We start from the raw sequence: 13,066 nt of genomic DNA on the forward strand, positions 1-13,066 counted from the left end.
AAAATGGTAAGGTTTTTAAAGTCAATTCAAGAAAGGTAAAAAAACAAATTCTGGGCCACATATGCTGTTTATGTTAAGATGTGCGTTGGTAGGAGGTGTGGCCTCCTTGCTGTTACTTCTCTGTCTCAGGTTTGTTGGACTTGCTTCCCCCCAAAACTATACGTTTTTTGATTTTTTTTCCTAGTGTCTTCCCAAGTATGGAGTCGTATTAAGAACTCAAAGGTATCTTTGCTTGGTTGAATTGAATTGCCATGTTAAGACAAAAAGAAGTTTTCTCTTAAAACATCCAGATAATCTAGGACATTGAAAGATTTTTTTTTAAATGCTGAAGAAAAGTTTCTTTAAGTCAGATTATGAACTCAACACTCAGAAAGCCACTCTTGATCCAGCCGGTGGTGGTAAATGTTAACCTTACACAACAAAGAGGGCACTTCCAAATCAAAGAAACCTGTTCATTTGTTAAAGAAAGAAATCTCACTTTGGCATTTCACACTTAAACACAAAATTGCCCTGTGGACACAGCTCACTTGCAGGCCAGCACTTGGTGACAGTCTTTGTTTGAAATCCAGGTAAAAGGAACCCAAGTTCTGGCTCATTTCCTCCCTCCATCCAGCAGTATCAGGATTAAAAAGAACCTCTGAGGCCAATTTTGGAACTGCTGGGAGTTAGCTTCCTAAGAGGCTGGGGGACCTCTCCATCCAAGAGGCACTGCTGGAGTGCTGGTTCTGCCAAGACAACCCACCACGTGAGGAGAAAGAGACGCAGGCAAAGGGAGCCTCGATGCTACAGCTTTCTCCCCAGTGGGTTTAAAAGTTCAGGAGTTGGTACTTTTCCCATTTCTAAGGAACCAGCCTTTGCTCCAAGGAAATTGCATGTTTTCTGAGCTTGGGCTCACAAGGGTCCTTCTCAGGAGATGGGACCTCCCCCTACACTCTCAATAGCTTGATAAATCGCTTATTCTCAAAATCTTCCTGGTACACCAGGACACAACCCTTTTTTTTTTGAAGATTTTTTTTTTTAAAAAGCATTTAGTCATCTCAACATGACTCTGAGCCAAGCCAGATCATTCTTTTCTAATAGCTCTGCTTTTTAGAGGAAATAATTTGAATGTTTGCACAGACTGTGCCTCTCAACTGAGCTCATGACTACAAGCGACTTGGAATTGTTTTTGTAATAATAGTAATAATAATAATAGTAATAGCTACCACGAAGCATTATCTCATTTAATCCTTGCAACCACTTTATGATGTACGGTGCTACTCTCCTCCCCACCTTACAGTAAAGAAAGCTGAGATGCAGAGAGGTTAAGTGACCAACCCAAGGTCACATGACTAATAACAATAGACACAGAATCCAGCCGAGGCCAGTCTGACCCCAAAGCCCTTGCTCTTATCCACAATGTTACACCTTCAGGGAAAAAAACGTCTTGTCTCCTAACCTGGACTGAGAGTTCCTGGAGGGCAGGAGCTGTGTTTAAAAGAATTTACCATCCCCAGCACTGCAGCATCAAGCGACAGGTCAGAAAACCCAACAACCAATTTCTTCACTCCATAAATACTAAGAAATTGTGTGGTACCAGTTCACCATAAACTGTAAATTTCCCCCTTTTACTTGAATGAACCAGTGTTATTTTTTATCCTAAAGGCCCAGCTGAAGGCGTACTACAAAAAGGCTCATTTAACATTTGGACTCTTGAAATGGAAACACATGATGAAACTGTCTTTTATCTATCAGTATACAGGGTTGAAGAGTGTCATCCCAAGAGTCATACTCATCTGTAACCTCAGAACGTGACCTTACTTGGAAATAGGGTCTTTGTAGACGTAATCAAATTAACATGAGATCGCACTGGATTAGGGTGGGCCCAGTCCAATGACTGGTGTCCCTATGAGAGGTGAGAAATGTGGACACAGACACAGAGACAGCACCATGTGAAGACAGAGACATACAGGGAGAACACTGTGTGATGACAGAGGTAGAGCAGAGTGATAGGTCTACAAGCCAAGGGACACCGAGGATTGCCCGCGACCGCCTCCTAACAGGAAGAGGCAGGGAACAGACTTTCCCTGAGCGCCTAGAAGGAAGCAACCGTTGACACTCTGATTTCAGACGTCTAGCCTCCAGGACGGTGAGAGGATAAATTTCTACCATTTGAGCCACCCGGTTTGTGGTACTTTTCTTACAGCCGCCTTATGAAACTAATAAACAGGATATGGCTTAGGAAAAACATCAGTGTAAGAAAAGGTATCCTGATCCTCCCCATTCAGAGGCCACACCAGATAGCCCACCAGTGGGGGCTGCCTTTTTCAGGCTTGAAAGGACCTAGTGTCCTTCCCAGGCCAATGCAAGTGCTGGTGACGGCCAGCATTGGCAGAGGGGCCGGAAGGAAGTGGGTGGGACCACTCAGTTCAGCCCCTGATGGAGCGTTGTTCGGGACTGCATGGGTTCCTCTGTGTCAGATTTGTCATCACTGCTGTGGCAGCAAAGGGAGCCAGGGACATTCTCAAGCCACTGCAGGGCCCTTGTGGGGCCAGGAGAGTCCAAGGACTAAGCAGCCTGCCCGTGGTGCCGCTGCGCAGAGGAGGAAGGCAAAGTGCTGATGTGCTGGTCTGTGTCAGCCCCAACTGTCCCCAACAAAGAAGGGGCCAGCTGACCCAAGCTGGACACTCACAACTACCAGGTCAAGAAATGGTTTCAAACCTTAATATCGGGCTATCTGCGGAGTGGGTGAATGGAGGCAGTGGCTGGGACGAGGCTGAGGCAGACAAGAAGTCAGACAGAAGAGGGCAGCGACATCACAGGGCAGAAAGGAGGTGCCATGAAGACCCCTCAGGCGGCCTCAGAGAAATACAGAGAGGACAGGCCCTAAGGAGCCAAGCCTGGTGGGAACAAAGGCCAGGCACCCACCCAGGAGGGAGAATTTCAAGGCAGCAGGTGAGTGTAGCAGGATGAGGGGGTCCAAGGCTGGGGAAATGGGGGCGTCTGGGGACGTGGCTCCAGGCAGAGGAAGGCACAGACATGTTTAGCATCACGTCATCCTGTAAAGAGGCTAAGAGGAGGTCGAACTCAGCTTTATGAAAGGCCTGACTGTCATAGACTTCCCTCCACCTGCGGCCCAAAACCTAGCCCGAGCCAAGCCCCAGCCCATCCAGAGCGGCACCTGGTGGCCCTGAGTGACCCACAACACGTGTCAGGGAGCAAGGAGCACAAGGTGGGATATGCAGAGAGCAGCACTTGGTTGAAGGACTGAGGAGCTGTTCAGAGGCTGAGTGGGGGTCGGGAAAACGGAGAGAGAGGCTCCAATCCAAGGGCAACAACCAGGAGACTGGTGCTGAGTGCACAGCCTGCTGCTTTAGGAGTGAAGAGACATGTGAGGAGGGCAGAGGTCACTCCTGAGACTCACAACCAGGTAACACCGTATGAGGTGGAAGCCACAAACCTGAAGCAAAGCCTGGCCTGGGACCTTCTGCTGGAGTCTGTGTGCTGGACAGGCTCACATGAGGCTGCTCAGGAAGGGACTGTCTTGCTGTCCCCTTGGCCTTGAAGGACATTTTGTAGACTCTTGTAATGTCCCAACACAGGACAGCTCCACCTGCCTCACAGGGCCCTGTCTAGGTGGTCAGAGAGCTACAGATGATACAGTGACAAGGAAAGCTTCCTTGGACAGTCCTCGTGTGTCTGTAGTAGATGCCCTCAGGTATAGGCTGGGCCTTCAGAGGGGTCAGCTTACCTCCCATGCCCGACACGCTGGTCCCGCTGGGGTCATTTGGATGCGGAGCAGAAGGTGGTTCATAGCCAATCACCAAGTCAATGGTGGCCTGGGTGGAAGCAATTCATGGCAGACAGGATCAGTGCAGGGCATCAAAATGCAATGGACTCAACACAAACCAATTCAGCAGAAGGAAAAGTTCTAGAAGGGGTGAGCAGAGGGATGGGAAAGCCAGAGAGAGAGATAGAGAAGGATGACACCTCTACTGTTTATATCTTCCCACGTGTGAGCCCAGGTGCAGTGGGAGTGCCTGGAAAGCAGTTACCTGGTACAGGCTGCCAAGTGTATCACTGCTCATAAACTGGAGGAAAGTTGCAACAAGCAAGCATGAACTTGCAAAGAACCTCCTTCCTAGGATGGAGATCCTCTCACAGAATTACAGTCACAGAGGCTCATTTTAAGTGATTGACTTATCTGTTTAATTTCGTATTAATTGCCAAAATTGATTTTCACACTTGTCTCTAAAAAGAATGTTGAGTGACTAGCAAAGTTACAGAACAACGTGATTCATAAAATAGGGTTAAAACAGGGAACCAAGTCTGAGTAAAGAGGAAACAAATATGCAAATCATGCAGTTGAAGTAAGTGTCATCCCTCCTGCGTGAAATGTGCCCCCAAGATGGCTGAGAGCCAGGGCAAGGAGATCAGAGAATGTCATGCAGCTTTCATGATCAGAAAGGAAGAAACATACTAGTTCCTTATAGGAGATAAGGTTTTTCCCACTTTAAAAATCTAAGTTGAATTGCTCACATGGGGCATTATTCTAGGGCAGAGTTTCTTACACTTTTATATTTCGACGCGACAAAATTTCAAAAAAGTTCGCTACAGGGGACTCAACACAGGGTCACCGACTTTCATTTTGCCAAACACATGCCCATAACTACCATCTACTGTTAGGATCATTTTATAAAATAAAGGACTTTTAAGAGCAAAAATGCAGAAGGACAAACAGAATAAACAGAGTCCTTTGAAAATAAGGACAGCACACACACCCACACCCACACCCCCCACCCAAGTTACCAGATAAAATACAAGACAACATTTGGGACATACTGATACTGAAAAATCATTCATTGTTTACTTGAAATTCAAGTTTAAATGGGCATCCCACGCTTTCACTTGCGACTTTTGCTACATGTGATACACACACGCACACACCCCAACCCCTATATTGTCCTTGTCTTTCCCACCTGTCTGCTCATCAGTGAATACTCCCTCATAGATCAGCACATTCTGTGCCAGCTTAGGAACTATGACCTGGGAGACACTGAACAGGATAATAAATGACGCCCCCACAGCAGATTCTTGGCAGAGAATCATAAGAGCAGCATCTCACGGCTACAACCAGGCCACGAAAAGAGCACTGAATGCAAAGATCATGGAAGGTTCAAATGACAAATGTAATCAAAGAATCAAACTCTCAAACCAGGGCCCCCTAACAGGGATGAGGAGATACCAGGGGGCCAGGACTTGAGGTCCTTACTCCATTCAATCACCATAGTTCTGCCATTTCAGGGTATGCTCTTTTCTGCTTTAAAGAGGAAAAAAAAAGCCAGAAAAATCACTGACTTGTACCACCTTTCCTTAGCATCATTGCTCTCAGCCAGGTTTTGGGTAGAGAGATGACAGCCAACGTTCCCAATTTACATTTAAGATTACAATGCTAATTCACAGCCAACTTGTAAGTTTTGGATACTGGACCAGCAAAATTGACATTCCTAGTGGGCATTGATGATGAGTGCTTGCCTACAGGGAAGGCCTCTTGAGGTTTAAGTTTTCTCCCTTTGCCCAGGCTCCCGAGCGAAATAAATCATTTGGAAAATTAAAGGATCAGAGTTTAATGGGACAAGCATGGTAGCTTTATAGTGCTTGTTAGCAATCACAAGAAATCTGAGAGCTGTGATGCTTGAGTCAGTTTTTAAAGCACACTTGAAAAAGAGTCTCTCCCTTTTAGTCTTATTTCAGACAATATCAAGATGTACTTATTTAGAGAGGCTGTGATCAGAAAACATTCAGCTGCCAATGCAATAATAAAGATCATGATATTAACATCATAATATTCCAAAGTAATATTAATGAATTATCTTCTGTGCAATGTTTCAAAGAGTGTCTGACACACAGAGCTATGCTCACCACACAAATGTTAACCCCCAAGTGAATATGAACAAAGCTGTACCAAGAGAGGGACCTACTCTCTTCATAGCATTTTGCCCCAGAAAATCGCTATTCTGTGATGAGAGTACAAGATAAGGTGATACCATTTTTGTGTGTGTGTGTGTGTGTGTGTGTGTGTGTGTGTGTGTGTGTGTGTGTGTAGCAAGCTAAATATAATTTCACACTCTTTTCTTATTGAACCTTTGCTTAATCACCTCATTTCAAAGCCATTCAACAAGAGGGGAAAGCTCACCCCAGTCTCTTGCCCCTTCTCATTCAGCAGCGAGATCAGTTTGTAGGGCAGTGATCTGCTCTGGTCCCCAGTCAGGTCCTTCAGGGATACGGTTGCCGTGCCAATTAATCTGCAGGAGAAACGAGAAAGCACACAGTAACCTACATAAGAGACATGTTTCCATTTACTCCTATTCATCTGTTATCATTAAAATGACTCATAACAAAATGTGGGCCATTCTGTGCTCTCCCCTGTGGGTATTTTGGCTGTAAACATCTCATATCAGCCATCACTTCTCCACAAGTAGTCATTTCAAGAGCCAAACTATGGTGCCTGTGAAATTTCATGTCATGAATGAGGTCGATGGGTGAGAGGGAAAGATTGAATACAGCCCCCCAGAATCTAGGAAGAGAGAAAAGTAGGACAAAATTCAAGTATTCCTCTGTAATGGAAATTTAAAAGAACCCATAAAACATTGCCCAATGTAAAAATGCCTCCCCAAAGGAGAACTTCTTGAAGTGTAAGTAGGTTTCCAGCTTACTGATGGGGCAATTTGCTAACCCACAATCTCTGGAGCAGTATTCGAAAGCTGGATGTGTACACTTCTCTCTCTTCCTGGACCCTGAGGGACTATATTCAGCCTCTACCACTTACCCATCTACCTCTTTTGTTTTTGTTATATTCATTTGCTTTATTTTTTAGATCCCACAGATAGGTGACAGCATACAGTATTTGTCTTTCTCTGTTTGACTTATTTCACAAAGTATAATACCCTCCAGGTTCATCCAGGTTGTTGCAAATGTCAAAATGTCATTCTTTTTTATGGCTGAGTAACATTCCATTCATTATATATACACCACATCTTCTTTATCCACCTCCAGGTCCATCCAGGTTGTTGCAAATGTCAAAATGTCATTCTTTTTTATGGCTGAATAACATTCCATTCATTACATATACACCACATCTTCTTTATCCAGTCATCTGTTGATGGATACCTAGGTTGCTTCCATATCTTGATAATTGTAAACAATGCTGCTACGAACATTGGGGTGCATGTATCTTTTCGAGTTAGTGTTTTTGTTTTCTTCAGATAAATACCCAGAAATGGAATTGCTGGATCATATGGTAGTTCTAGTTTTAGTTTTTTGAGAACCTCCATACTGTTTTCCATAGTATCTCTGCCAATTTACATTCCCACCAACATTGTACAAAAGTTCCCCTTTTCTCCACATCCTCGCCAACATGTGTTGTTTGTGGCCTTTTCACTGATAGCCATTCTGACAGGTGTGAGAGAATATCTCATTGTGGTTTGACCATTTACCTCTCAGTGCACATAACATATTGGTACAGAGGTACCCTGTGTCCCTGCTTACTAGAGTGAAGCTCCCAAAAGGCAGGGTTGCTCCCTGTCCTGTCCCCTCCTCCAACCCCAGTGCTTGGAACATAGTTCACTTATTAATAGATATTTAGTGAGTGAAGGAAAGAGTAACTCTACATATATTGAGAATGAATACCCAAAATACTTCCGTAGTCAGGGCATGTGATCAAAAAACTTTGTTGAATACACTTCCCCAGGGAGTTAGTCAATGTAAAAATGTAACCTGTGGGATACAGTCTGTAAATTGGGGGTTATAACAAGCAACAAGGTAAGAGAGTGGGTGAACTGAAGGAATTCCCTTTGTGAAATGCAATCAAAAAGGAAAGAGAGCCCCGGGGTGTGTTCGCACTATGGATACTGAAAAAGGAAAAAAGAAATAGGAAGAATTTTTAAATGTTATTTTCTTATACCGTGTCTACATTGGCAGCGACTTATACTAACTCATAGCGGATATGATAGCATATCATAGCATTAGCATAAAAACAGAAAACTAAGTATCAAGTCCTCCAAGTGATAGAAGAGATTCCTTCTATCAAAAACCCACAGTGAAGAAATCATAGTTGAGCATAAAAATAGCTCTGGACTCTCAGGCAAAAATAATAATTGGGAAAGTTCACCTTGTGGAGAAATATTCATTTTAATTTTAAAATGTTGTACATTTTCTTTTAAAATCAGGAAGTGAAAGCTGATGTCAACATGGACACATTATTTTTGAACTGACATATATCTGTATTCTCCTCCCCCACTCAGACCTCAGAAGTCAGACCACACTGTAGACCTGGGGTCTGCCATCCAATCACATACATCCAGTGACTCAACAGTATGAGTAAGTGATTTCACTTTCTATGAATAGACATACTTTACTGCACAAGACCAGAAAATTGCTACGGAGCCCTGTCTCGCCCAATTTACCAAATGATGTGAACCACTGCACATGGTTTCTTAGAAGAAGAAACACACCGTCTTGGACAGGCCACCACACAAGATGCTCAACACTGTGATGGATTCTCACCCTTCTAATAGCACAAGCAGGGTCAGTTATTGGTAATGGAAAAGAAAACTTCTGCCTCCAGAGGATTAAAAGTGAATTTTTCAGCCCTTCTAGGTCAACACAGAAATTAGGTCTCTCAGTCAGTGCTGAGAATTGAGAGGACTTTACAGAGTAATTTTTCAAACACATGCATGTTCACTTGTTATGTTTGTTAGATTTTTCTTTACACGAATATGTTTTCTTCTCACTTGGATTTTTATTCCCCTGAAATATTGAGGACAAGAGTCTGGTCATGACTCCATCCCCACCTGATGAAACAGGGAAACCTCCCACACAAGGTGAGAGTCTTTGGCAAAATCTCTGCCACATCTCCCTCAGCCCCACATGGTGTGAGCCTGAGGAGAATGTCTTTCCATATTTTAAAAAGAAAACAGTAGGCCAACGGGTTGACTAATTCAGTTTTTTAAAGTAAGAACAAAATGTGAAAACACAGGTTTAAAAGTTATCTGACTGGTATTAAATGTCTAAATGAGGTACACGCTTTGAAAAACATGGAAACACACTGGATTTTATTCCTCACATTTCTGTGACTCATAACCTAACTTTACGATTAAAAGAATAACACTCTACCCTTGAACATGGACCGACTTTTGCTAAAGTCAAGATGACCTGAGTCTCTATCAATAATAAAAACTTCTTAGAACAACAACAACAAAAAACAGCATGCCAGGACAACGCTGAAGTGAAAAGAGGCCTGGGCTGGGGTTGGACCTGCATTTATCAAGCTCAGCACTACTGACATTTTGCACTGGATAATTCTTTATTTTGGGGGCTGTCCTGTGCCTTGTCAGATGTTCAGTAGCATCTCTGGCCTCTACCCACTAGCATCTCTACACATTGTCAGTTATCCCCGGACAGGCAAAATCGCCCCAGTTTGAGAACTGCTGGGTTAGACAATTCCTGTTCTAGCCCTAATTCTGTGTCCCAACTTCAAGGCCTTGGCTAAGTTACCCAACTCTCTGAGCCCACTTCATTATCCTTCATTATCCACAAACAAGTGGATTGAAATAAATAATTTCTCAGACCCTTTTCAGCTCTAAAATTCTGCTCCTGGCTCATAAAGGTGATGTTTCTACATATGTCTATTCAGAAAATTATCTCATGTTAAATATTTCTTTTCTCTTCTTTTAAAGGCTTTATTCATTGATTTAAGGGGGAAAATATCCTGAATGTGTCCATGATGAATAATCTAGAATACTAGGCAAGCTTTATGTCCTCAAAAGTATTGGCCTTTAATGGCATGAGTCAAACTTAAATTCACACAGGGTGTCAGGAGGAGAATTTAGGCCAATAACAGAAATGCAGGATACAGTGAGCATTGTGTGAGACAATAGGGAGTGGTGGGGCTTGTGGCTAACTAGAGAGAACAGGTGTGCCTAAAACACAAAGCCCGTCTGCTGGCCCTTTATGGTCCTGAATAGTTTCACAACCTCCATTCTGACTCAACCAGTATCTGCTGCTTTCCCTTCCCGATGAGAAGGTGTGAGAGGGGTGTACCATAAAATGAACCAGGAATGAAATAAAATAAAAGCCAATCACAGAGTCTGACATCAACTCCTGCTTTCAGAAATCTTTAGTCCTGTTTCCTAAGATTTGCTTTTTCATCATGAAATTCTTATGCTTGGGTGAGGAAGGGAGGGCAGGAGGGAGACATAAAAGAGAGCTTAAATTTCCTTCTTCTGGAAAAAAAAACACATTCTGATAGTATGTGTTTAGATGAAAGCCTGGAAATACTTTAATCCCCAAATATTTTTAACAGCTAGGCTGAGTTGAAGAAAAATGCAAACAGTTACAACTTCTAAGAGCCTTCAATGTAAGTCAAAGAAAACACCCCCTCTGGGTGAGTCTGAACTCTATAGGACTGCGAAGGCATGCCTGGCCTGGTGTGCTTTATTTTCTGTGATGTTGCTTGGATACAAAATACTGTGAGAAACTGGGAAATGATGTCTTGACCTCCTACACAGGGAATAAGAACAGTTCGGTCAGACCACAAGCCAATTTCCTTTAAAGGAGGTGACTAAACCAGGAACCCTTTTTCTTTCATATTACAAATGCTAGAAATATGCCAAAATATTACGGTGTGACAATAATGGGGAAACTTTGCCCTGTATTTTCATAGAAAAATAACAGTCTCCCGGTGGACCCCACCCAAGCCTAAAACAGACGGCCCACATCTCAGAAAGAAACTTTATAGAGAAAGAATCCCAAGGCCCCTTAGTTCTCCAGTTTTCCTCGTGGAGCTAACAAACGGCAGATGTCGTCTGAAATGAAGGAGGAGTCAGTCATGCTCTTATTCCTTTCAGTCCATGAATGTCCACAGCATTTGGAGTTGGTTTTCTGGGCGACATCAAACAAATTCTGAGCTGTGGCAGCGATGACTTAAGAATGAGATGTTACGATTTGGGGGAACTAAAGAGTTTAACGTAAATGGGTCAACACAGTTATGCAAGTGTTGGTTAAGAACTTTCAACTGTTTCTTTCTTGTTAAAACAGAGTCTAGTGTGTTTAAAAAAGAGAAAAGGAAACCATTCTCCCCATTGGCCTGGATGCAAATGTTAAGAGCCACGTGCCGCGGGGGTGAGTAAGGGCTTTGCTGGCCACGCTCTCAGTCAGGAGGCCGAGCTGCTCAGTGCAGCAGGGACCCAGCCCCCGCGGATGACTGGAGGAGGGCTGACTGGAAATTTCCTCATGAAGGAAAGAGAAAATATGTTGGAGGCTGGAAAGTAAATCACATGTTGCACTGTTTCTGCCCCAGGGGCTGCAGGAGTATCAACTTCCCATCCTCTTGGGGGAACAGCAATCCTCAGCTGGGCTGAGGACAAGTACTTTCCCCAGAGGACCCCCTTCAGTCTCCAGCAGCAGTGTGACCTGCCCACCCTTTGAAGCATCGGGCTCTCAGCCAGCTGAGCCCTGTCACTTGGGACAGGCCTGGAAGGACAGTGGGGATGCTCGGCTGGGCCCTGTCACCCTTCCCCACGCTGCTCCCTCCCCTGGGCCGGGATTTGTCAAGCCCTGAGCCCTGAGCCAAAAGGTGGGAGAGCCAAGCACTGCACCCTGTTTTCCACCAGACGGTAGGAGAGGCGGGGGCACCCACAGAAGCCCTGGTCTCAACCCCCTCAACCCCACCCACGCACCGGGTCTCCCATCCACCTCACCAGTAGGGAAACCTCTTGAGTCTCCCAACTAGCCCACCGTGGCCCTCTGGATTAGCTCATAAACCCTTCCTCACCATGTCATTCCCCAGACTCCTCTGCAGCAGAAGCACCAGGGCGGATACAGATTCCCAGGACCCTGAGTCAGACTTTTTCTTTACCCAATTCTTCTGCCCAGGAAGTTTGAGAAACAATGGTCTAGAATACGGGGAGAGCTGAGGGGAGGGCTGGGAGGAGGGCAGGCAGCTGGCAAAGCCAGATCTGGGGAGAGGGGAACACGTGTTATTTTTTCAAAAGCACATTCAATATGATAATAGAGGTTCATACGTGAGAAACGAGCATAGAAATCCAATTATTCAGTGGAATAAAGGAGAAAGCAAAACTCCATCAAAATCTACTCAGCAGGGATAGTTACCTGTGCCCTCCTGTGGCTTTCCCTCCCTTCTCCACACCAGGCAGGATTGTCAGAGAGACTTAAGGACTTTGTCCAGTTCATCACAAAGGGGCAGGGGTTTTAGAAAACCCAGAAACTCCTGTAACCGAGCAGGACCCTCTGCTCCTTCCCAGGACAGACCCTTCCCCATTATCCTCTGCTTTAGCTCCTCTCTCACATACCCAGATAACAATTTTATGGGATGCACATTTCCTGAGTTTTTTTTTTTTTTTAACAGATGCTAAAACTCCCACCAAATGGAAGACTACTTGATGACCAGGAACACAAAGCCCCCAGGCCTCCTAGAGCCTAAGGATGGATAATGTTAATCTGTGCCCACCCTGTTACCTCACCATCAACCAATCGGAGAATTGTGCACAAACTAATCATAGACCCTGTGACCCACACCCCCTCACCTGGCCTTTAAAAACTGCTTTCCTGAAACCCATGGTGGTGGGGAGGGGGCCCTGGCTTCTTGAGCATTAGCTGTCTTGACCTCCTTCCTTGGTGCCCTGCAGTAAAGACTGCCCTTTCCTTCACCACAACAGCGTGTCAGTAGATTGGCGTGATGTAGACCCAAGTTTGGTTTGGTAACACTCCTGGTCCACACAGGGGTTCTTATACCTGGTAATGTTCAAGCCCCCTGAGGTGGAGGTGTTAACAAACTCTGTTCCCAGATTTTGGAATTGCTGACCTAGCCTGGAGGCTGTGGCAGGATTTGCAGGATTTGGCTGCACTGACTCCCTTTTTGCCAGCCCCTCCCAGTCCCAGCCCTTGCTGCAGACGCAGGATGGCAGATGGCGTCACTTTAACAGGGGAAGGAGCTGACTGGAAGCCCAGCCTCTGCCCCAAAATCCTCCTGGACAGCCAGGCTACAAGGCCGGGGGTAGGTTAACTA

General features: G+C 44.8%; 1 protein-coding gene across 4 annotated transcripts in view; it reads right to left on the reverse strand.

Annotated features, from left to right (window-relative positions):
* Nucleotides 1–13,066, reverse strand: part of MYOF (myoferlin) — a 148,149-nt gene that overhangs the window by 103,701 nt on the left and 31,382 nt on the right. For all 4 annotated transcript variants that reach the window (XM_031461393.2, XM_031461392.2, XM_010974292.3 and 1 more), the window contains exons 4-5: nucleotides 6,176–6,284; nucleotides 3,731–3,818 (exon numbers count right to left, since the gene is read on the reverse strand). In XM_031461393.2, coding sequence (XP_031317253.2) covers nucleotides 3,731–3,818; nucleotides 6,176–6,284 — 197 coding nt within the window. The remainder of the gene's footprint in view (nucleotides 1–3,730; nucleotides 3,819–6,175; nucleotides 6,285–13,066) is intronic.

The sequence above is a fragment of the Camelus dromedarius genome, chromosome 8 (assembly GCF_036321535.1).
Source record: "Camelus dromedarius isolate mCamDro1 chromosome 8, mCamDro1.pat, whole genome shotgun sequence".
NCBI lineage: Eukaryota > Metazoa > Chordata > Mammalia > Artiodactyla > Camelidae > Camelus > Camelus dromedarius.